Source organism: Cheilinus undulatus, linkage group 7 (assembly GCF_018320785.1).
Source record: "Cheilinus undulatus linkage group 7, ASM1832078v1, whole genome shotgun sequence".
In the NCBI taxonomy this organism is placed as follows: domain Eukaryota; kingdom Metazoa; phylum Chordata; class Actinopteri; order Labriformes; family Labridae; genus Cheilinus; species Cheilinus undulatus.
Window position 1 is genome coordinate 32,258,339 of NC_054871.1, and position 25,888 is coordinate 32,284,226.

The 25,888-nt window shown below is 39.8% G+C and overlaps 1 protein-coding gene across 2 annotated transcripts in view; it reads left to right on the top strand.

Moving 5' to 3' along the window:
• The window catches only part of ssbp4 (single stranded DNA binding protein 4), a 130,989-nt gene that overhangs the window by 93,013 nt on the left and 12,088 nt on the right, over positions 1-25,888 (top strand). For both annotated transcript variants that reach the window (XM_041791851.1, XM_041791850.1), the window contains exons 5-8: positions 2,407-2,496; positions 22,604-22,687; positions 25,404-25,530; positions 25,698-25,765. In XM_041791851.1, the coding sequence (XP_041647785.1) occupies positions 2,407-2,496; positions 22,604-22,687; positions 25,404-25,530; positions 25,698-25,765 (369 nt within the window). The remainder of the gene's footprint in view (positions 1-2,406; positions 2,497-22,603; positions 22,688-25,403; positions 25,531-25,697; positions 25,766-25,888) is intronic.

The window sequence follows — 25,888 nt, forward strand, 5'->3', positions numbered from 1 at the left end:
TTGCTGTTGCAACCTCCACCAAGGAGGTTATGTGATCAGGAGGGTTTGTTTGTATGTAAGATAGTTAGTTTGTTTGTTTAATTGTTAGCAACATAACTCAAAAAGTTGTGGATGGATTTTGATGAAATTTTCAGGAAATGGCAGAAATGGCATAAGGAAAATCTGATCAGATTTTGGGAGTGATCTGGATCACTGTCTGGTTTCAGGAATTTTTTAAAGGATTCTGTACTATTGGGAGATAGGGCTAGGTCTGCGCTCTCCGAGTGCTTCTCTAGTTTTTCATCCTTTTCACGTAATGTTCTGGTTTAACTTTACTGTAAGCCTACTTGTATGTGTAAGAATGACTTATCTGCATAAAATGACACCAAAGTTTCAGTGATGAACCCACAAGTGGGGATAATCAGCTGTTTGAAGCCTTGGTAATCAGCTCCACTGTTCGGGCCATGTCTTTATAAATAAAGCATAAAATGCTGCGTCTGATCTTCTGATTGGAAGTTGAAAGAAACTGAGTATACAGCATCATTCAATGCTGGTTGGAATGTCACAGATTAGCCCGGTTAGCCTAGCTGTTGTTGCTAACTGATAATTTACTTAGTGTCATGTGTTGATGAAGATTAGTGTTGCTTCAGTGTTTTACCTTGTTTATTGCACAGCTTGCATGACTCATGTCCAACTCTCAGTGTTGTAGTACTCAAGTCCAGGACTCGGACTAGAGTCCGACTCCAGTCCTGATTTGCGGGACTCGTACTCGACTTGGACTCAAGCGCTGATGACCCGAACTTGGACTCAGACTCGAGCTTTAACTGCATCAGGACTCGAGTATGAAGAGGAGGACTCTAACCTTTTTTGCTGAAGACTATTTTATTCTGAAACATTTGTTGTTTTTGTGTGAAAAAACCTCAAATAACTGATGAATGTTCACGCAGCGCCCGGTGTGTGTTCACCTGCACGCACGTTCACGTGTGTCTAACCTGCTGTCTGTGAAAACAACCAGAGGAGAGAGAGCAGGAGGAGCAGGCAAGCCTGGGTGACAGAGAGAGGAGCTGATAGGTTGATAGGTAGCTTAAACCTGTGGTTCTTCTCTGTTTAATTTAATTTGGCTCTAGGTTTTAGGTACTGCTGACTCATCTAGAACTCGAACACTGGTAATGAGGACTTGACTCAGACTTGGACTCAGGTCAAGAGGACTCGACTCGGCCTTGACTTGGATTTTTCTTTGGTGACTTGGACTCGACTCGGACTTGACCACTTGGAACTTGGAACTCGACTTGGACTCGAGGTTTGGTGACTTGATTACAACACTGCCAACTCCTGACTCTCTGCTGTTTGAAGAAATCTGAAATAATCCAGTGTCTTTGCTTTTAGTCTTTGCGTCTTCATCATGCAGTTTTATGACTGTTGCCATCTGCTGGCTTTTTTGTCAACTGTACCATGGGATGTATATTTTATAACTGAATTAATGGCCATATCAGTTCTGCAAAGTCTGTTTCAATATGCGCATCAGCAAGGAGACCATGATGATACATTGCCGTTTAGATTTTTTGAGCACAGGCCTCACGTCAAAGTCAAGTCAAAGATTATTAATATAGTACATTTAAAAAAACAACCTTAGTTGACCACAGGCCTGTCAGGTGATTCAGGTTTTCGACTTGTTCGAAGCCTCAGACTTTCTCAAATCATGCATCTTGAAATGAAAGTTTTACTGATTTTCCCATGATTTATGTAACTAATCATTTTGTATCAATTATTGGTAAACGCTTCATTGTTTCCAGAAATTTAGCAAGTTAACATAGTTGGAAGTCTTGTAGACATGAAGTATTCCACACAGTATTTTTCTAACTTTCTGTGGCTAGAATAACATTTACACCCTATGATCACTGGTTTTACCAGTTTTCTTACATGCACTCACAAATTTCCAAAATTTTTCAGCCAGCCAGACCCTTAAATTTTTCTGAGTTTCATGTTCATCTGTGAAATTTTACTGTCAGACAAAGGGGGACTTTCAGGTAGCAGGACAAGCGCAAAAATAAGCAGCAAGAAGGTGGACAAGCAACAGATTCTAATGCTATGTTGGCAGTTTTCACCTGCTGTCAGTGCTTAATGGAGTCAGTCATATTCACAGTATGAATGGATGGCATAGTGGCAGACCAAAAACATAATAAAGCAGCTTCTTTAGAGGAAAAAAGGCTGAATTTGAAATCGGGTATGAATAACATCATACATACCTGATCACTTACAGTGAACCCTGAATTTTCCTGCCAAGTTCCCACATAAGCTTACCTTGATTTCATTTGGAAATTTTACCCGACAGTGTCAGGAAAAAGTCTTTGTAAGCCCATATTTTAGGGAAATTTTCTGGGTTTTGATAATGTATGTTAAATATGTTGTTTTTCTTATTTTTTCCAGAGTGCGGCCGCTGCTCCCAGTCCAGTGATGGGCAACATGCCACCCAATGACGGCATGCCGGGCGGACCCATGCCCCCAGGTTTCTTTCAAGTAAGAAAAAAGGAACTTTATATCTGGCTTCATCCCTTCCCCTCAACCATCGCACACACCCAACAACAGCTCCTCCCATAGCTGCCGCTAAGCTTATCCTTCTGTCTCCTCCTCCTTTTTTAGCCTCTTTAGCTGTCCTAATCCCTGTCCAGATGTGTTCCCTCCTCTGTCTCTCTGCCTCCGTCCCATATGTCCATGCTCTTGCTGTTAACTCCTGGTGCTCTGTGTGACACTGCAAACTGTTTTTTAAAGACTTTTATCCGCCCTGGTATGAAATGTTGCCTTAGTGAACGAGTGAAAGTGGCAGTAGGTTTTTTTTTTTTTTTTTTTTTGTGGGGTTTCTTTTTTGGTTGAGGAGAGAAGAGGACAGGAGAGGAGAGGAGGCTATTTTCTCTGGTTTGTGTTGCTTCACTAATTCCTCCTGTCATCACTGTTCTCTGAAGGCTGTCTCTGAGGCTGACGAGGTCACACACTCTCTCTCCCGCTCTCTGTTTCCATCATTCTCTCCATTCTCCCTCATACACAAACATGCAAGCACGCAAGCCTACTTTGACAGTTTGACACACATTAGACTAGTAACACTTTCAGATTGGAGGTTTTAAAATATCTGCACCTCCGAGGATCTTCACAGTTACAGCAGAGGTGAAAAGGGAAATGAAAACTGTTTTTGCATGGAGCTCCTGAATTACTTTGAAGACTTTTAAAATATTACTATTAGGACTATCATTGAATTGAGAAATGGCGCTGCAAACATGATGGAAAAATCAGATCACTAATAGAGATTTTGGGAGAACTGACATTTTCATGAAATCACAAGATATAAGGTGGCTGCCTTTTCTAAATAAGCAAGACAAGCTTACATCTAAGAGGTTATTCCAGGAATAATTTTTAAAGTTTAACTCAAATTTGGCAAAGTCTACAGCTGCTGACAGCAGTTAGCTTCACATAGCATGAGAACTAAAACAGATCACTAGCCATGCCGTATCCAAAAGTAACAAAAACTGCACACTTCTTTCCGAGCGAAAATCCTCAAGGTGAAAAAAAAATAGCCTTGATTGTGTATTTTTTCAACAAGTCATCCATTCAGATTGCAATGTTTTGATTATTATATCAATAGTTGTGCACAATTGGCTGATGCGATTGACAGGCAGGTATGTTGCTGCTATTTTCTAGAGGGCTTAGGGACCCTCCTCAGGTCCATATCCTTGCCTGTCACATGATTAACAGAAAAATAGTTAAAGATAGCAGGTGTTTTCACAGTGTATTTCCACAACAGCATCGTAATGAAGCTTAGCTGTTATTGATAAAGCAGCAGCTGGACATTGCACAGCAAAAACTGGAGTGTTGAATTCTCAGTGTTAAAGATTTCCGAGTGTATTTTAACTCTCAAAAGTGTGGTTTTGACTTCATTCTGAGTTATTGGCTTTCAGTGGTTATTTGACAGTGTTGCTCCATTCAGTGTTAATTCAGCTCTGTAAAGAGTCAGTTAATCTAAGCTCTGCCCACTGCCTTTTTAAATCTGGGGGTTGGATTTTCCCATTATGCCTTTGGGCAGAGTGTTTAGCTATGTTTTAGATTTGTTTTAGATATTTTTAGATTTATTCATTTATGTTGAGGTGTGTGTAGACGTTCCATTTGCTTATGTTTCTGGTGAATTATTATTGTTTTAATGTTAAACACTTCTGCACCAAGAGTGAAGTTATCCACTAAGTTGGTCACTTCCACCTCACATTGGAAACCTTTTTGAAGTAGGAGAAGTGATTGCACTGTGTAAAAAAAATAAACTTAAAGATACCTAAAATGTATTTTTTCAGGATTATATAAACTCAGAAAAAGTGTTTTAAGTGTTTAGTGTTTTTATTCAACGCTGGGAGTTGGGAATGACTCTGATTCAAGAAATGAACATTTTCAAAAGTGTTATATTAACATTTTAAAAAGTGTATAATACACATTTATTTGACATTAATTGAATTATATATTGTAGGTACTATTAAGATTAGTTACTTAGATTAAAAAAAAAGAAACAAAATGAATAAGTAAGAGGGTATAGCTGGATTTGCAACAAGCAAAAATGAGCTTGACTTACAACTGACACTTTTATCAGTTTAGAATTTGTAAAAACCCACTGACAGTTGTAAAGGGTGACCAATGGCACTGATTTATGAATAATTGAAATCAGGACAAGTGGAGATAGAATGATATGCCAATGATATGCTTTTATTGTGAAGGAAGTCTCTCCATCTTTTATTTCTCAGCTTTTTAGTTACATTTCAAGTCCAAAGTGCTTATATAGAAATTAATTAATTGATTTAAAAGTGTTTTGATTTGTCATTAGGGAGACGGTGGTGGGTTCTGAGCCTAGCCCTGTTGAGAGCCACCGCTCCAACTGATACTTTGTAACAGATTACCACTAATACTGATGGTTAAGCCTGTTTAAATCTTCTGCAGGTGGAGGTTTAATATGTCATATGTGTTAATACATAGTGTGGAAATGATTAGCCTATAGCCTGCATTGTCTTGTTGATTGGCAGTGTGTTGTGTGCTGTACAGCCTGCGTGTTTGTGTGTCTGTGTGTGTGTGTGTGTGTGTGCGTGCAGCGGTCGTAGAGAATGTTAATGATGTATGAGCAGCGAGCAGGGCAGGGAGAAAGCTATCTGATGGTGTTGCATGAGTGACATTGCTTTCCATAAATAGACCCTGTGTGCAGCAGACAGACAGACAGACAGGATGGGCAGAGGGGAGAGCAATATTCTCTCTGTTCTTTTCTCAGTGCTTAGCTCAGCTAATCTTAGAATTAAAGCTTTTAAAGTAAAGAAATAAAAAAAAGAAAATAAGAGTGTGAGCAGAAAGCCAGCATAGAAAATAATCTCTGCACCTTTTTCAGTACTTTGCATCACATTGTCTTAAATCGCACAAACTCCTTTGCCAGGGCATCAGCGTATGTAAATGTGTGTCCATATGGCATTTTTCAACCTCAGCCAGGATTAAAACCACACACACAGCTAAGGTAGCTGCACTCCCTGGTGAACTAATGGTTGCGGTCCGTGCTGAAAGTGCAGGCTGCTGACTTTTCTGCAGTTCATTTAATCATTCAGGTGAAAGGGACACGGAAAAAATGTATTCCCCTCCCACATATTGTGGAGAGTTTACTCTCACTGTCCACATTAGTAGTGTTGAGTACAAAGGGATTCACAGCTCAAACATTTTTTGATGTTTTTGATTTGGAATTGTGAATGATTGTATCCAATAAAAGGAGCTTTAGTCATTCGCCTTTACAACTCTGGGCCAGCCTCCTCTCACCACCTTCTCTTTCTCCTCTCTCCTTGGCATGCCCGGCATCCTTCTCCATGACATTTCCTCACTCTCTCCATTTCCCTTGTCTTTGAAACTATTATTTTCTCACTCTCACACGCACTGCTTCAGTGACACATGCTTACTCACCGACTCGGTTATGTGTGTGAACCGTTCTTTGTATTGTGTGTATTGCAGAATTTTTCCCAGTTGGTCTATCGGGGTAATTAACATAGGTGACCCCAGCACTGTTATTGGCTACAGTCCTAGGAGGGAGTGAAGAGGGGGCAAAAGAAGGGACAGTGGAGGAGATGAAGGAGGAGGAGGGGGGGGGGGGGGCCTGCTCCCTTGATCTGTAGTTTCAGGACGATCTGGATGCTGGACTCTATAGGTGGGAGACACAGGAAGGAAGTGAAAACAGCAGAGAGAGTCTGTGATAGTGCGAGGATGTCTATACGTTTGGTATATAATCCTCTCTCCTCCTAGAGAAAGTCCATCGCTGCTGCATCATGGCCCTCTGGGGAGGACGAGCAAAGGGGGAGATGAGGGGGGAGAAAGAGGGAGGAGCGGCTGGGAGGAGAGTTAATGACAGGGAGAGGGAGGAAAAGAAAGCAGCGAAAGGTGGAAGAGAGGAGAGGACACTGAGACATCAGGAAAGTCTTTGATTCTCCTTCACGGGGGTGTAATCCCAAATATGACAAATGATTGATTCACTTACAAATGGAACTTTAATAAATTAGAAATATTCTACTGTTTGTTTTTTTTATTTTTTAATGAAGAAAAGGAGGGAGAATCAAGAAGAAACAAGCTCAAATATGAGTGTTAGGCGTTTGTCCAAGCAAAAGCAAATTAGATCAAATCTCCTCTTTAAAGACTTTTATGCTCCATCTGTCAAATAATCCCTCTTTGTTGACCTTATTCTCTGATCTACACGCGCTACGTCAGGTATGCAAAAAAAAAAAAGAAAAAACTTAATGCGCTCCATTAAGTCTGAAACCAGTTAGGGTGGGGCAGCTGCCTTTTTTTAACTGTAATGTCTCTTCTTGCCAAAATAAGGATCCAGAGTCAAGGGCAGTATGTTTTACTGCAGGTAATTGCAGCTCTTTAGGGACAACAGCAAAAAAAAAAAAAAAAAAAAAAACACCAAGAGGATTAGGTTTGATTACACATTTAAGAACAAGCAACCCAGGTATCAAAGGCAAATTTAAGAAGCTGTTCAAAGCTGACACATGGCAGCCACAAGTGGAATTAAGGAGACATCTGCTCATGGTAATTTATTTATCAAAGGTGAGATTGATCTCAGGGTGGTCAGTTGTTTAACAGAGATAGAGATAAAGTGGAGGTAAATAACACGGCTTTAAAGCTACTGTGAGGGGTTTCTGACTGGATTGGAAACAGATTGAAATTAATATAGATGCGTCTATATGAGAAACAAAAGCAAACTAGACTATCAGCATAAAGATTTTTATGAGGTTTTTAATGCTTGAAAAGGCTGCATTTGGATACGTGTCAGATGAGGCATGAGTATGCTTTTAATACTGCAAGATTCTTGATGAGAAAAACTTTTGACTGTTAAAAAGAAAGTAGAATTTTTCATTCAAAAAACATTCACATGTACAGGACAAAAGCAGCAAAGATACAGTTCCTATTCAAAGTATTCACCCCCTTTGATGTTTTTCCCTTTTATTGATTTTTTGTAAATTGGATTTTTTGACAAAAACAAAAAAATCACAAAAAACCCTCTTTAATGTCAAAATAAAAACAGATTCCTACAAAGTAATGTCAATTAAATACAAATATAATATATATAAAAATGTTAAAGAAGTGACTGCATTCACCCCCTTCAAATCAGTATTTAGTAGATACACCTTTGGCTGCAATCACAGCACTGAGTCTGTGTGGATAGGTCTCAGTCAGACTTGCACATCTGGATACTGCAATATTATTCCATTCTTCTTTGCAAAACTGCTCTAGAGTCGGGGGTAAACAGGCCTTTTTAAGTCCAGCCACAAGTTCTCTATAACATTGAGGTCTGGGCTTTGACTCGGCTACTCCAGAACGTTCTCCTTGTTGTCTTTAAACCATTTTGTGGAGATTTTGCTGTGTTTTGAGTCATTAGCTGGGAAATAAATCTTCCAAGCCATAGTTCTCTCACAGACTGAATAAGATCGTCCTCTAGGATTTTCCTAGATGTTGCCACATTCATTTCACCCTCTACCTTTACAAGCCATCCAGGGCTAGTTGTCGAGAAGCATCCCCTCAGCATGATGCTGAACCACTGTGATGAACAGTGTTTGTCGTCTGCCAAACACATCTGATGGCCTAAAAGCACCATTTTGGTCTCATCAGACCAAAGAATGGTGTTCCACTTGACCGTGAAGTGTCCCACATGCCTTTTGGTAAACACTAGTCCAGATTCAATGTGAGTTTTTTCTTTTACATTGGCTTACTCTTTGCCACTCTTCCATAAAGCTTTGACTGGTGAAGAACCATCAACAGTTGTTTTCAGAGTGTCTCTGATCTCAGCTGCTGAAGCTTATAACTCTTTTACAGAAGTCAGAGGTGTCTTGGTGGCCTCTCTCACTAGTCTCCTTCTTGCATGGTCACTCAGTTTGTGAGGACGGCCTGATCTTGTCAGATTTACAAACATGCCATATTCCTTCCATTTCCTGATAATGTGTGTAACTGAACTCCAGGGATGTTTAGTGCCTTGGAAATGTGTCCACATGGTTCCTCACAGTAGCTTTAAAATTAAGTGGTTAAAGAATGATGGCTTGGGGACGTTAGATCTCTTTTTGTGTTAGGTATAGACTATATTTTGTATTATTATGGGTGACTGAAAGATAAAAATTGAACTCCAAGGTGTTTTTTCTTCACACAAAACAGCACACACATTTCCCATACTGTGCATTTATCACAGTACCTTCAACTTCTTTGAATTGGTTGACAAAAGACACCAAAAGAAAGCTTTTCTAGACATTAAGGTGTCCTTTTTTAGACTTAACTTGTGAATAAAAACAATGAAAAAGACAGATGACATTGTGATGGAAAAATTTTTACTTGCCTTCAAGGGGTCAGACTGTCTTTGACTGTTATTGCCACTGCTTATCTGAGGAGGACCACCACAAAAAATATGACATGGAGTGATTTTTCCTATCGTACCCCCTGCAGTGCTTTTCCTGTTTTTCACCTGATGCAGTTGTCAGTTTTACGCTCACATTGTTTGAAAAGCAAATTAACTTTTGCTCTCATTTGTGCTCATGAGTGTGTTTGTCTTGAACTGAGGAGTGGTGAGGTGCAAAGTTGTTGTATTCCTATCTGAGAAAGGAAAAACTCTCCTTTGTGTGTACGCTCACATGTAGTACATCCAGAATCACATACGGAAGTGCACACACAGACACCCTTTCATTTAACTAGGTGCTGAATTGCTTATAGGTCTTGTACATAACTAAGAGGGTACCGACAACCAAAATGAGAGGGGTCTGGCTACAGACCGCAGATCTCAGAAGCCCCCTCTTGCTTACTGTGAGATACCGCCTCTGTCAGAACGGAAGTGATGTAATTTGCCGGTATTTCCAGTTTTAGATTCATTAATTCAGCCTTATTTATAAACAAATATTGGCAATTACATTCATGAAATAACCACATTACAGATTAAGCAACATTTCATTAGTCAAACAGAAGAAAAGGTCAGAGGTCTAGCGCATTAGCTTTAGCTAAAGCTAACGTAACTACATTAGCTACATAATTAACAATACAGTGCAAGACAAAGTAACAACATGAGCCTAAACAAGCATAGTTAAAGCTCATATAGCTACGTTTGCAATGTAGCCATGTTTTTTTGGCATTTACCTTTTAACTGTTTTGGCTTATTTTTAAATTATTTCTTATTCTTTATTACCTCCGCCAAGGAGGTTATGTGATCAGCAGGGTTTGTTAGTTAGTTAGTTTTTTTGTTAGCAACATAACTCAAAAAGTTAAGGACGGATTTTGATGAAATTTTCAGGAAATGCTAGAAAAGGCATAAGGAAGAACTGATTAGATTTTGGGACTGATCCGGATCACCGTCTGGATCAAGGAATTTTTGAAAGGATTCTTTACTATTGGGAGATAGGGCTAACGGCGGAGGTCTGCACTCTCCAAGTGCTTCTCTAGTTTATATTCTTTCTTGTTCTTTATTTCTCACTGTGACACTTAATTAAAAAATCAGGATAACTATTATTTTTAATAGGCTAAAAAATGTAGCTGAAAAAAGTGGTTAAAAGTGGTAAAAATAGGACAACAGCAGCAAAAATGGGCCAAGAAAGGCAAAAATTGGCAAAATGGCTGGGAACAATGGTGAAAAGTGGTTAAAAGGTGTCTTATATGGGTTAAAAGTGGCCAAAAAAGGCATAAAGCAGCAAAAATGAGATAGAAGATGAAAACGTGATAGTGGCAAAAATGGGCCAAGCAAGGCAAAAATGGACTGAAAAAAATGAAAAATGGTTAAAAAAGTGGGTTAAAAGGAATTAAAAGCTTTAGCCTCGGCTGCGTTAGTGATTTAGGGAGGGCAAGCTTTTAACCTGTAAGCAACCTGTCTACCTGGCTTTATCAGCTTTTTGTTATTAGTCTTTGTGGGTCAGGTTTTACTTTTACATTTTGGTATCTGCTTATCCTAACGCTTACCTTAACTCTTTCCCTAACAGGAAGTTTGATTGGATTTTATTTTGAAAGTTTTAGAATATATATTTCTGACAGAGGCAGCATCTCACAGTATTGGTCTGCAAGAGGGATCGTCTGAGAGCTATGGTCTGCTGCCTGACTGTCTTGGTCAAAATGGACACTGGAAAGACTGTCAATGAAGTGTCCTTTAACACTAGTCTTTATTATAATAGGCCACAACAGAGATTACGGTTTAGATCTGCCCTCTTTGTAAAGTGTCGAGATAACTTTCCTTATGGATTGGCGCTCTAAAACACAGGTTTGTTTATTAAGATTGATTGGTAACGTATCTCCATCATGCATGGGTTATTGAGTACAGTCAAGGATTTTAGAGGAGAAAATAGATTAATAGGTCTACTTTTGTTTTATGTTGAGCTCACATACATTAGTAAAGATCCAGTTTGGTACTGTTGGTGAGTTTCTACTGCGTCTTTTGGTTGTTTCTGATGTTGTGGGAATACTACAGTGAAAAATAACTTTAATACTTTTACAAAACACAGTGTCCCATGTTTGTTGTTTGGGTTCAGTGGCTCAATAAAAGGACAGAAGTGGAATTAAGTCTAAAAGATACAAAAGTCAGGTGTTTAAATACCATTGCACCTGCTGAAATGTGACCTCAGTTTTTTAAGAGAATGAGAGGCAACACTAAGATTGATTTGATTAATGTCACTCCAAAAACACACCCATGTATAATCAAGCCATTTAGTCCAACCTCTTTGTGCTTTGGGTCTGGGTTCACATCAAGATTGCACGCCATCAAGATAGCAAAATGTAGAAGGACACGCCCCAAATCACTGTGTGCCATGCGCTTCAGACAGCATGCCTTACTCTGTTGAATGATGGCCTTTAGACATAAAAGGCATAACTTAACATTTTCATGAGCAGTTGTCTGTTTTAGTTAGTGTCAGATTTCGTTTAAACTCTGATTTCTCTGGACTCTTTGTCTTCTCCTTTGCATCCTTCAGCCCTATCAGCAGCACCTTTCTGATATGGTATCAGTTTAAAGACAGATGTAAGAGCTGCTTTTGAACACCCATGCTCCCCCTGTGAGTGAAAGTTCAGCTGTGAGCTGAGCGTTCCTCTCCACTAAGGCAGGGATCACAGGTATATATAAATCATTTGGTGGCATCCTAACATGTTTAAACGGCTGTCAGCATTTCCCAGCCATCCTCTGGGGAGAAAACACCCCTGATGGCGTGTTGTGTTCATCTGTGAGCTGACGTGTTGCCATGCTGTATACCATGAGCTAGCAGGACAGACCCACTGCTGCCACCACCGCTCTCTCTGGAATGTTAGCAAGGAATGACAATGAGTGTGTGTGTGCGTTTCTGCGTGTGTGTGGTGCTGTTCCTCCTGGCTTTGTTTGTTGTGTTCACTGATGCAGGCTGCTTTGTGTTCTCGCTCTGTGTTTGTGTGTATATGTGTGTGTGTGTGGAGGAGTTTGACGGCAGATACACACTGCCCTCTAGTGTTGGCAGCTGTAAACAAAAAAGAAAACTCCTTCATCCTCTTTTCTCCCTCTCTCTGTTAGTGGTCCATGAGGGGCAGCGGTGTGGGTCTTCCTTAAGCTGAAATGAATGTTTTGTGTGTGTGTGTGTGTGTGTGTGTGTGTGTGTTGGGGGGGTTGTGTTGATAGGCTTGTGGTACTGTGCCAAGCTGTTATCTCCTTAGCCGGGTAGAAAATGATTTTATTAATTGCTTCATTTAACGCTCCTGGTGCCCCCCACTCTCCTTCCCTCCTCCTTCTTCTTCCCCCCTCCTACCCATATACACAAACAACATCGTGCAAATGCACTTACTCGCACACACTACTACTTTCAGACCCACCCTCAGACACCTCTGTGACAGTGGAAATGTTCCGTCCCTCCGCCTCGCTCTGAGGGGACCTGCAGAGAGAACAGTGCGGCCATAAAGGCCATATGCTGGCCCATTCAGATGTAATAGCAGGAAGGCCCAGGGAGGCCCAGCCAGAGGAGCAGTGCTCCATTATGGCACATTATAGAGAGGAGCAAGAGAGGGAGTCTGAGTGTTGTGAAAATGTGCATTTATGACATTGTAGGGTTGAAATGTGTGTACATAGCTGAATCCAAAGGAAGATAACATCAATTTGGCAAGAAAAAAGGAGAAGAAAATGGTTAAATCTTACTTACTGTCAGTTTATGTCAGGGGTGTAACAGTAAACTCAAAATGTGATCCATATCATGATACAGGGTTGATAATGATTTTATCTTTTTTTTACATGTTATGAAAATTTAAGAAACTTGAGATTTAAGCTAATTGTGATGCTTTTGGTTAAACGCATTCACCATAAAATTCAAACTATTGCATTTCTCTTTTTTCTTGATTTTTCTAAAACTGTATAGTTACTTAAAAAACAATAGGTAGCACTTTATTTTAGTGGGCCCTAAATACCTAGGTATTTTCTAGTTATAAGTAGTAATTTTTATAAAAAATTAGTAATTTTTTATTAATAATTATTAAAAATCAAGTAGCAATAACCCCGTAACAAGCTGGCATTTTACCAAGTTATAACCTGTAAATATGGTAATATTAAGGTGAATATCCCTAGTAATAATGTAGTAATTATCAAGTAATTCCTTGTAATATTTTCGCAATTCTTTGGTAATTAGGTGATATTTTACCCTAGCCCTTATCTTTACCCTATACTAACCTTAAACCTAACCCTAAAGGTTACTGGAAAACTACTGAAGAAGAACTTGTTTTCATTTAGTGGGCCATAATAAATAAATTACCAGGGAATTATCTAGCAAATCAAACAAAAAAATTATCTTCTTTCTAAGAAATAACTTGTTAAAATATCACCAAATTACCAGTGAATTGCCAGAATATCACAAGGGTTAGGTTTAGGTCAGGGTTAAGATTAGGGTTTGGGTGAAATTCCACCAAATTCCCAGAGAACTGCCAGAATATCAAAAGGATTAGGATTAGAGGGTAAGGGTTAGAGTAAAATACCACTAAGTTATCTATGAATTTCCAAACATCATTATCGAATAAATATTTCCACCTGGTAAAATATTATCTTATTACTTGGTAATTACTACCTAATTCTTAATAATTACACTTATTACTATAAAATAACTAGGTAATTAGGGCCCACTAGACAAAGTGTTACCAAAAAATGCAGTTTTTTTTAAATCAAGAGTGACTCACATAAATGTGACTGCTTAATCTGTTAAAGTTATAGGAGAAGAGCCTAATGGCTGTTTCCCACTGGGTGCATGGCAACCCAATGACTGCAGTGTTACAGCTTGATTTTCATTTTGGTGTGCATTTTAACAAGTAAAGGCTTTCAGACTGCATGTGTGAGCACCACGTCTCATCTGAGAGTTTAGGAAATAGAAGGCTTGCATATTTTTTCCCTGAGCCACGCACCTCTCTCAGCCAAAACTGAGAGAAAATTTTTAAACAGAGAGACATATTTACTGTGTTTTCTCTGATATGTATGTCTGCATTGGTGGAATATGTTTTCAGCATGTTTCTTGATGACTCTGATGAACAGCAGAAGCCGTACAGTGCCAGTTGTCCTGAGCTACAAGTGTCGCTGGAACTTTCTGTTTCCACAAGTAGAATACGTCACAGAGAAGATAAACACAGTGCAATTACAATTCCATTTTAGGTTTTTTAAAGTAAAAGCATTTCTGTGGAGAATCTTACATTAATCGTACAAAATGTTTTTATTCTGAATGTTCCTCTGCTCAATTATATAATGAAATCACAGATTAATCGAGGTAAAACTTATGAGGAAGGACAGGGCAGTAACAGCAGGGAAACACAGCCAACATGCGCCTGATATGAAAGCTGTGACGGTGCAAGCTGGAGCTGACAAGTTGTGATTAAACAGAGAATCCCAAGAAATGAAGATAAGTCAGCACAAATATCCTCCTGAACAACAAAAAACCTAGCTGTGTGTTTTCACCACTTTTTTTTACAGACTTCCAACTTTTTCAAAAACCTGAGAATTAAAAAAATAAAAATGATTCTTTCATTCAAATTCTCTGAAAATGAAAATGAAAACTATCCAGTTTCTCATTTGTCAAATAATTGTTAGTAAAACGATGGAGTGTTTAGGCCGAATAGTTGCTAATAAAAGGGATTAAAGTTACAATTAAATTGAGACGCCCAGTGAATGAAGATAAGTCAGTGCAAATGTCCTCCGATACAACAAAAGCCGAGCAGCGTGGTTGTGTTAGTGTTTGGAGAGGAGCAGACTGCTGCAGCTGGATCTGTGCAGCCAAACCCTGCAGGGGTGTCTTGTTAGACACACACATGCAAGCACACGCACACACACTCAGACTGGCACGTCAACAACAATAACCTCTGAGGTCAGACAGAGCTAGCGCAGCATTAGCCCCAGCATGAACCTGCTGAGAGACAGAGCGAGCCCATACAGCTGGTGTTAACCAACCAAAACACACACAGACACAAGTACCCACACACACATCAAGGACAAGAAGAACAACCACAGTGGCAGTCACCAGCTTCATAACTCCTGTGTTTGTAACTGTACATATATTTCCAGAGGGTTGAATAGATTATTGATTGGCTGCTTGGTATGTTGTGGGTTTAAAAATGGTCTTATTGAAGACTTGAATGCTTTTCATGGTTCTTATGGCACTGAAATGAATAGAATCAATGCAGCGAGGCCTTTACACTGCTGAGTCTCGGTAGTTCAGGAATCAGCTGCTACAACAGAACTCATCCTTCAAACTGCTTTTATTGTTTCCACGTGCATGAATAACGTCATCTCTCCCACCAAACGCTGCCCTCTCTCGGCATACCTGGCAGCCGTCACTCTGTGGGAACATGTGTGTCTCACGCTGTCAGTCAGGCATGTTTATTTTCCCCTCTGTGGCAGCACCCGCAGGTTCTGGTGCTCGGCTCTGTCGGCAATCCACTGTCCCAGCCATGCCAACATGAGCTCTCAGACAGGGAGGGCAGGGCAGTGGGCAGTGTGGGGAAGGGAGGGGGAGACAGAGGGGAGTGTTAACAGAAGGATTTGAGGGAGAAGATGCAGGGGTCTGTGCTGCAAGAGAGACACAAGTCATTTATAGGTTATTAATTAAGAATAATTCAAATCAATTGATGAGGAATTTTACATTCCTTCACTTTACTGTGATTCACAGTGATGGAACAAATAGACCAGGCCTATTCAACTGGCGGCCCGGGGTCCACATGCGGCCCAGAACCAACCCCCAAGTGGCCCAGTCTGTGGTTTTGCCAGAGATGCAGAGGGCAACCTATTTCACAAGTTTTCATAAATTCCCACAGTATTTCAGGCCATAAATGCAACACTCCACGTAGCCTAGCAACAGTCTACTTACAATGCACTGCGTTGTTTTGAAGCATGGCTAGCAATGCTGACAGAAGCAGAAGTCTTTTTCAACTGTAGTACAACTGTGCAAATTTAGTTTTAATGCACTTTAAAATATGCCTGGATAAGATGTGACAAAAATTATTTACAGAATTTCATTTTTTCATTCTATTTATTCTTTTTTTATTCAAGTGGAAAAATAAACATTTCTAGGTTTTTCAGGTTATGTTCAAATACAGCTTTGTTGTTGTGTTTTTACGTGCCTTTTGATGTGCTTTTGTCATGTTGCCAAATTTAAAAGGGAGACTATGACTAAAAAGTGCATATTTTTTCATCAAATTGATCTGTATTGGTTTGAAATTTTACATTACCAGCTGCTTACTGGGCGCTGAACATGTCCGGCTAGTTACATTTCTCAATTTTAAAATTTGGGCCAGTTGAATTTGTAATTGAAAAGCCCTGACATAGACGAATGAGCTGGAGGCAGTACATCGTCCACATCAGTCTTCCAAAGGACTAATTTCCTCTTCAAAATAAAACTGTGCAATAAATGATATAAAATTACTTACAAATCTGTACAGATAGTCCTGATTTCTTTAATTTTTTTGCATATTTATCACACTTAAATATTTTAAATGATTTTTTCATTTATAAAGGGAAAAACGCCATCCAAACCTACCTGGCCCTGTGTGATAAATCATGAATTCACTGTGATTAACCACAATTTTTGAAAAAGCCAAGTTCAGTTTTGTTAGCCACCCCAAGGCCTGATTACTACCAGACCTGTTGAATCAAGAAATCCCTTAAATAGAACCAATCTGACAAAGTGAAGTCAGAAGCCATTTCTGCAGCTTTGGGACTCCAGCAAACCATACTGAAAGCCATTCTCCACAAATGGAGAAAACTTGGAACAGTGGTGAACCTTCCCAGGAGTTCCAGCCTACAAAATTACTTCAAGTGTGCACTGGTGAGTCATCCAGGAGGTCACAGAAGAACCCAGAACAGCATGTAAAGACCTGCAAGCCTCATTTAATTTAGTTAAGGTCAGTGTTCATGATTCAACGACAATGGGACTATTCCATTACATTGGGTGGCTTGGTTCTACTTGGTTTGACTCTGCACAGCTGCCCAGCATGGCAGGGGATTTGCTTTAGCACCACAACCAAGCTACCTGTTGGAGGGCGTGTTTAGCACTGATGACACAGCATTTTGAGTCAATGATGTTAAATAACTGCACTTCAGTATTGTTTCGTTCCGACAGAAGAAGAAGAAGCACCGTTTGGTTAAGCTGTCCATGCTGTTGTCCCGAGGTATTTTAAAGTTTGGTGCAGTGGTTTCTACTTAAACACATCTGCGAGGTGTCCTCGAATGATCAAGAACCAATGTGATGTCATTGCACTTGGGGCCACAGTGGGCACACTTGGGCCCTGCCCCAGAGCAGGATCATTTGGGGCACAGCTTGGCATCGCCCAGCGCAGCAAAACTGATGATGGAAAAGTAAATCAGCATGGCTTGGTTTGAATCAACACAGCCAAAAGTCATAGTGGAAAAACCCCCTCAGAAAGAGACAGGGCAAAAATGGCATCCATGGGAGAGTTCCTGGGCCAAAACCACTGCTGACCAAAAAGAAACCGAAAGGCTTGTCTCACATTTCCCAAAAAACATTTCGATAATCCCTAAGACCTTTAGGAAAGTATTTTGTAGACTGAAAAGACAAAACTTGATTTTTTTTTGAAGGTGTGCAGCCCGTTACGTATGGCGAAACTAACACAGCATTTCATAAAAAGAACATATCAATAGTCAAGCATGGTGGTGGCAGTGTGATGGTCTGGAGCTGCTTTGCTGCTTTAGAACCTAAGGGACTTGTCATAATTGATGGAACCATGAATTCTGCTCTTCTCATTCATCCTGAAGGAGAATGTCAGCCATCAGTTCATGACCTCAAAGTCAAGCACACTTGGGTTATACAGCAGGACAAAGATCCAGAACACACCAGCAAGTCCACCTCTGAGTGGCTTTAAAAAAATAAGAAAGTTTTGAAGTGACCTAGTCAGTTGAGATGATGTAGCATGACCTAAAACAGGCCATTCGTGCTGCAAAACCCTCGAATGTGATTGAGTTAAAACAATTTTGCAAAGAAGAGTGGGCCAAAATTCCTCCACAGCGATGTGAAGACTCATTACCAGTTATGATAAATGCTTGCTTGCAGTTGCTGCTGCCAAGGGTGGCACAGCCAGTTATTAGGTTAGGGGGCAATTACTTTTTCACATAGAGCCAGATAGGTTTGGATTGCCTTTTACTCTTAACATAATTTAAAGACATGATACATTTACTCTGGTCATCTTTGTCTTATATCAAGACTTGTTTGATGATCTGAAACATTAAAGTGTGACAAATCAAAAAAAACAAACAAAAAAAGAAATCAGGTGGGGGCAAATACTTTTTTCACAGCCGTGTAGGTGGCTAAAAAGTTAAAATTAAGTGTTTTTTGCTGATTCCATCTTATTTATTTTCATGAATTTGCAAGCTTGATATTATTATAGACTTCATATCTTTGGATTCTGGACAGATTTCAAGGACAAAATGCATATGAAAGCTTATGAAATATTTTTATCTTGTTGTTTGTACATGTGATTGAGAATTATGAAAATGTACCTTTATGCACATGTAAGAGATCAATTAAAATCAATGAAATCAAATAGAGTAATCAGTTCATATTGTTCTATTATGTCCGCAAATTTGCCTAACAAAGTGAAAGCAAACATTTCTGTAACCTTGTTTGCCTAGAGCATGGTTGTGTTAATGTTAGGTTTCTGTGTGTGCATTTTTAAGATTACATTTCACGTGGGTAATCCCCTAATCCTTTAGCTTTTCACTGTGATGTAGGTACACACCTGTTGAAGGAGCAGCCCACATCAGACTTTACCTACACACACTTCTAAGCCAGCACACACTCCACACTTGAGAGAGACAGATCCCGCTTTCACCTGTTCAAAAAGATGAGCTCTCATATTCACACTGCACATCTTATAAACACACACATGCACCTGCAGTGTTACCTGATAGCGGAGAGTTGGGGTAGATTAGCCTGGTCTGGCAGTGGGTGGTCCTCTCTTCGTATTGATGTTCAGGTAGTTCAGTTCTCTGCTGGAGCAGCTGCTGGAGGAGTCAGATGAGGTTACTGTTGAAAAGACAAAGAGGTCACACAGTCTTCTGAGCCTTCATTCACTTTAATGTACTTAACTTGGTGCCTGCGCTGAGAGATTAACTTCAGAGATGGATCATTCAGAAAGAGCAGTTCACATACCACTGACTGAGGCATCAATCCAGACTGAATGATCTCACTTCTCTTCTGTTTATGTCTCTGTCTTTTGCCACAATGATGTTTGATTGGGTTCAAATATTTGGCAGATCTGTGTAGAGTTAAAGACCAAAATAAAGCTTGCTTTGGCCATGACTGTGAACCACAAAGCAGCAATGCTGTCAAACTGAATTAGGAAACATCCTGGCATAATTATGGCAAAAAGGCAATTTAAAGTCTAGACTTCTTGAATTGATCTGACCTCATCTTGGCAATCAGCTCCTCCTGTTCAGAGGAATTAATGTAGACGTCTACAAATATACATGACAAATCGTCTAAGTGGCTTACTCATTGGTGTAACTGAATTAACATGACGGTTGAATTTTAGTTTTACATGTAAGACATGCTGTTACTGTTACTATATCATGACTTTAATTGCACTTTGACCTGCATTTAGCTTATTTTGAGCATTTGAGGACAGAAACATGAAGAAACAAACCCTTGAACTGTAAAAAGTTTGTGCTACTTCTTTGGCACAGAAGCTGCTCATTCATTGTCAGCAGGTCAATAACTGACTGACCTTTCAGCACTTGTTTGGATGAACTGACTTTTTTGATAGAAACGGACACTTTTCTTTTTTCTCTTCTTCATTTCAAGAGATGTATCCATGTTATCCATGTTAAAATGATTTTCTTGGTTTTATGTTTTTGGCTTGGTAAACAGTGTCAGAAATCAATTGAACAAATAAAAAAAAGAGGTTAAAACTTTTATTTTGTTGTCAATTATCCATGAATCTGTCAGGATTCTTACCCTTTTTACAAGGGATAAAGCAACTAATTTCTTTTACTCAGGCTACTGTAATTAAGTAGCTTTTTGTGCACTTTTCCTGTTTTGAGTAGTTTTAAAATCACTAATTTTACTTGTGCCTACTTTTAGGGAAGTATTGCACTTTACAAGGCTCAATTCCAATTCATCCCTTGCTCCCTCCATGTATGCTTACTCCTATATTTTGCACATTGACATTTAGGGCTTGTGTCCCAATTTTTGTTGGAATGGAGTGTTGCAGTGAAGTGCCAGGGCTGTATGGACCTTCAAACTGAAAGTTTTCAAAGGCACACCGTAAACCCTCAACACATTATCTAAAAATTCTGACAGCAATCCACTATCATAATTTAATGTTTTTGTTTTACTGTATTATTGCCCTTTTGATTTTGATGAAGCATTTTAAAAATTATCAACAAAGAAATGCCCATTATTGTTGTTGCATCTGTTTACCTCCGCCAAGGAGGTTATGTGATTGGGTGGGTTTGTTTGTTTGTTCGTTTGTTTGTTTTTTAGCAACACAACTCAAAAAGTTGTGGACAGATTTTGATGAATTTTTCAGGAAATGTCAGAAATGGCATAAGGAAGAGAGATGGCAGACATGAGTAACTTCAATCCAAGCAGCATTTTGGGTGTGTTTCTATTCAAAGTTTGGGAATTTATAGAGTTTGAAAGAAGCATGCCCGGTCAAGGAGACAAGTCGGAGCATAACAGAGAGAAAGACAGTGAATTGTAGCGATAATAATCACAATGCTGGGAGGAATAGAGGAATATTCACCCTCTGCCATGACTTCCAGTCATCCAGTGAGACTATGGGTGAGACTGTCAGTGCATCTGTTGGCACCAGCAGGTAATGCTTCCGCTGTGAAAGTCCACTCATAGCAAAGCCAATGCTTTGCCTCACCGTGTGTCCATCCCAGCGGGGAGGGAGTCATCGGCGAATGCCATGGTGGGGGTACATGGGGATGGATCCAGAAATTTTTTTAAAGGATTCTTCACTATTGGGAGATAGGGCTAATGGTGGAGGTCTGTGCTCTCCGAGTGCTTTTCTAGTTTTGTTAATGCGATCAGTGACATATCAGAAACTCCCATTTTGTAGGGGAAGATTTTACCATCTGGGGGAAAAGGGCACTCAATAATCAGGGGGTAAAAGTTAGAAATGGGACAGAGCTCGAGAGTTTTCCCATTACATGCAATATGTGTCGATGCACTGCAGTTTAACCAAAACATGTACCTTCAACTAAACCATATGGTCAAAGATTCATATTTTCTTGCTTTTTCCCATTAAGGAAAAAATATATTTTACTTTTAAGTTTTGGCTAATTAATTAAAAAAAAAAAAAAAAAGGATTTCCTTTTGAAGTTAAGATTTTTCCCTTGAGACTTTTTTGTAGACATCCTTGAGCTGAATCTGCCCACCAAATTTCTTTACTTTGAGTGAAAGTCACTTTAGCGGCTATTCTGTAGAAGCACGAAAGCTGCTATTAAGGGCTATTAAGGTGATTCCTGAGGGCCATTTGTGTCACCTCACATTTTTCAGGGCACACATATGTGTGCCAATTTTCTTTTGCTTTTGAGCATGTTAAACGGACGTTTCAGTATTTTTGAAGTTTAGTCATATGAGGTACATAGCAGTGGTAGCAGTAGTAGCATTAGCCTCCAGAGATTTTAGTGAGCATTGCTCCTTTAAGAAGAACTCGCTGGTTGTACCAGCCGGGAAGCTAGGCTCTACAGCGTAACAGATGGGTACAGTTTCTAGTGGAATTTAGCAAGTTTTTTGGTAAAAATGTGCCACGAAACAATGTTGGCTCAAATGTACATGCTATTTAAAACTTTTTGAGGCCTTTTATTTTTTACCTCTGTGTTTTTGTCACTAGTTTACAATGCAGCCTTTGGCTAGCGGTGACATGCTCTTGCATTGTCTTGGGGGATTTATACAGTCGATTCTGTGCAAATGAAACGTGGATTTTAAGATACAATGGGGATACATTTATGGTGAAACAAAATAACCTGAATAAATCCCCTAATTTGTACATATTCTGTTTTTACAGCTGCAAATAAAAAAGAAGAGAAAAAGATGCACCGTGCACAAATGAATGAAGAAAAGTTACACAACTGAAATGTGGCTATGTATTATGGCACATTAGTAGAAAAATAAATCAGTGCCAACACATATCTTAAATATCTGTGTTGTTTCGTATGAAAAATATTATCGCAGTAGAGGAGTAAGAGTTTTCATATAATTTCACATGAGTTGAGTGAATATGACTTCAATAGATAAATAAATAAACCTCTTTTACTGTGTAAAATTGACATGTTCCCATCATGCAATTGTGTGGTTTCACCAGCATGCTTTCAAGGTCCAAAGACATGTTAGTTAGATTGATATATATCTCTAAATTGCCCTTAGGTTTGCGTGGAACTTTGTTGGGGTGTCTCTGTAGGTTCAGGCCAGTCCTGGTCATACCCTGCCTCTCGCCCAGTGACAGCTGGGATTAGCTCTGACCCCGTGTGATTCAAGCCTGTAAATGTTACATCTCCTTTTAAGTGAATAACTCCTTAGCTGTCTGTCAAAATGTGGTTACATACATGTCAACAGTTCCCAAGAAAGTCATATTTTCATAACATATTACTGACATCTTTTTTAACTTTCTTCATCAGGGTCCTCCAGGATCTCAGCCCTCCCCCCACACGCAGCCCCCACCACACAACCCCAGCAACCCCATGATGGGACCTCACGGGCAGGTAAACATTGACACTCTTTCCTCATCAACTGTGTTTTTGTCCTCTCACACAGAAACAGTGTACAAACAGCACGCAGGTCTCTTGTTGTGCTAACAGCCAGGACAGGCAGCCTCCATGATGGTTGGCCGGATGAATAATTTAGCTGTGTTGGCCCAGCTGTAAGGAGCCGAGGTGCATCTGGAGGGCCTCCTCTCTCCCTCAGCCCTGCACTCACCATCCCATAGTCCATCAATAGAGCATTAATATTGCAGCAGAGCCTGACATGGTGCAGCTCTTCGTGCACAAACGCACCACAACATGATCAAACGAGGAGAGGAAAGAAGAGGAGACAAGGATAGGAAGGAGGAAAGAGTAGTAAATCATCCTTTCCTTGGTATAAACGGGATTATATAACTCATCCTCCACTTGGCCTGTACTCACATATCACACGCACGCATATGCATAATTACTATTGTAATCCAGTCTCCTGTTGTATTTGCGTTGTCTGCTCTTATCTCTGTGTGAAGATGATGATATGAACATTTCTCTGCTGCTCACGCTCCGTGACCAAAAGACACAACTCTTACACAATCGGTATTCATATCAGTGTGTTTCCCCTGGATGCTAAAAAAAAAAAAGCAGAATGAGTTTGGAATTAATTCCTCTAATACGACACTGGCTCAGTAGATTTGTATGTTTGTAGCTGCAGCAGCGTAGGTAACTCTGAAAACCACGTGTCTGGAGTGCTTTACATTATTCACTAGTCATGCACTCACTCTGGATGTTTCTCAGTTTTTTTGTCCACGCTCTGCTGAAACATCTGTGTAAATGGTGCCTTCATTTTCTGCCATACATCCCACCATCCTGGCAGCATTTTTGAAGTGTGGTTGTAGAAGCTCATAAGAAAATGACGCACACAATACAGGCATAATGAAAAACAGTCCTTCACCTTTTTCTCATCCTCCTTCCAACTATGTCACACTTTTCTTCCTCCATGTTTTTTTTCAACCACTTATTTCTTCCAGTCCATGTTTTTACCCTACATCTTATCTGTCCTCTTTTACCTTTATCCTAATGGATTTAACCACCCGAGGTCTTACTTTCCAAAACTTGACAACAGGCCCCTCCTCTTTTGTAAACCTGCAACAGTGCATTGTTCTTCAACACAATAGCTCCCCCTGCTGACACACAAGAGAACACTGCTGAGCTTGGCAGGTTGGATGAACAGTGAGTGGGGGAAAGCAGCTTAATTTAGAAGGACTGAAAAATGAGAGATAAGTAACTTTTCCTTCACCTCAGCATAAGAAGAAAAACATAAATAAACAAAGAACTGACAGTACAGACAGAAACCGTAAAAAGAATGACTGTGCATTTGCCATTCAGAAGTGAAAAGTCTCTCTCATTAATCTTAATTGAGTACCTAATCATGATAAAGTAAACACAGAACGTATTCAGACCCTTTACTCAGTACTTAGCTGAAACACAGAGGTTGTGGGAATTTTCTGCCATTCTTCTTAACAAATCCCCCTCAAACCCAAATTGGATGGCAACTGTTGGACAGCCATTTTTAGATTGCTTCAGAGATGTTTTGTAGTGTTCAAGTCAGGGGTCTGGCTGGGCCACTCTAGGACATTTACAATGTTGCCCCTAAACCACTCCTGTGTTGTCTTGGCTGTGTGCTTTGGGTCATTGTCATGTTGAAAGGTGAACCTTTAGCCATCTGAGGTCCTGAGCACCGTGGAAGAGGTATTCATTAAATATATCTCTATAGCTTTCCCCCAAACCTGACCAGTCTCTCAGCCCCTGCTGCTGAAAAAACTCTCCCCCGGCATGATGCTGCCACATTCACTGTTGGGATGGTATTTGGCAGGTGATGAAAGGTGCTCGGTTTCCTTCAGACATAGCATTTAGAATTGAGGTCAAACTGTTCAATATTGGTTTAATCAGACCAGAGAAGCTTGTTTCACAGTCTAAGAGTCTTTCAGGTGCTTTTTGCAGAGTGGACAGGGCAAGCTTGTTTTTTGTAAGCAGGCTTTAAAGGCTTTGTAATTATGTTTTGCAGGTCCGATTTTTGGCTTTTAACTTTGGCTATTGTAACCCTTACCCTTACCCTAAAAAGGGTCGCGGCTGTAAGAGATGTACAATCTGCAGCCAGATCCCTTGGATTAATGGCACGATGCAAAACATTTTTCTTTTTACATTTTCCACAGCAATGATTCAAAATAAATTAAATATGTGACTCAAAATCAGAAAAAAAGAGCAGAAAAAGGTTACACAATGTTTTAATCAATAAGACGTAAAATATTTTCAACTGGTGTTGCAGTATTACCCCAAAACCAGAAGTTCCTCATGGGAGTTTTAATTTACTTCTTCTTCTGCACTGATTTAACAGGGCTGTCTGAAAATAAGACAATTTTATGTTTCATACAGTTTTATGAAGGTTCTGAGATATTATGAAATTGATTTAAAGATATGTGAAACATACATTTTTCAAATCTGCAGTATTTAGAGAAAACCATCATTCTCTGATATTGAAAAAATATTTTAAAGCTATCTGTATAAATAAATCTCTAGATTTCATGCTAAGTTAATATGATGTACTTGAATGTTGTGTTTTCTTTTGTACATCTCAGCTTAGACTGCTGTAATGACGCTTAGGGTTACAGACTAGTGTATTTTTGGTTTGTGATCCCCATGAAATAAAGTAACTTTTGTCTTTCCTATTTCCTTCCTGTAGCCCTTCATGTCTCCACGGTACCCAGGCGGCCCCAGGCCCTCCCTCCGTATGCCAAATCAGCCTCCTGGGAGCATCCCCGGGTCACAACCCCTTCTGCCAAACAGTTTGGACCCCACCAGACCTCAAGGTACTGGCAAACAACTGATGTTATTTCAGAGAGGTTGCACTTTTCCACTCTGTAGGGTAATCTCATATCAGCCTCTGAACAAGAGCGCTCCCTCCTCATTTATGGAATTGTTATTGATCTAAAAAGAGCTGCCATCCTAACAAGCTGCACTGTGTGTGTCACTACAGGACATCCAAACATGGGAGGTCCAATGAGAATGAACCCTCCTCGAGGCATGGGAGGAATGGGCCCACAGGTAGGTTCCATTTTATTAATTAAACAATCCTGCAGAATAAAGCACACTGATCTGTCTACAGTTTATAGAGAGTATAAAAGGTCAGGATGGTGGATAATGTCCTTTTCCAGTTTGTAGCTGCCA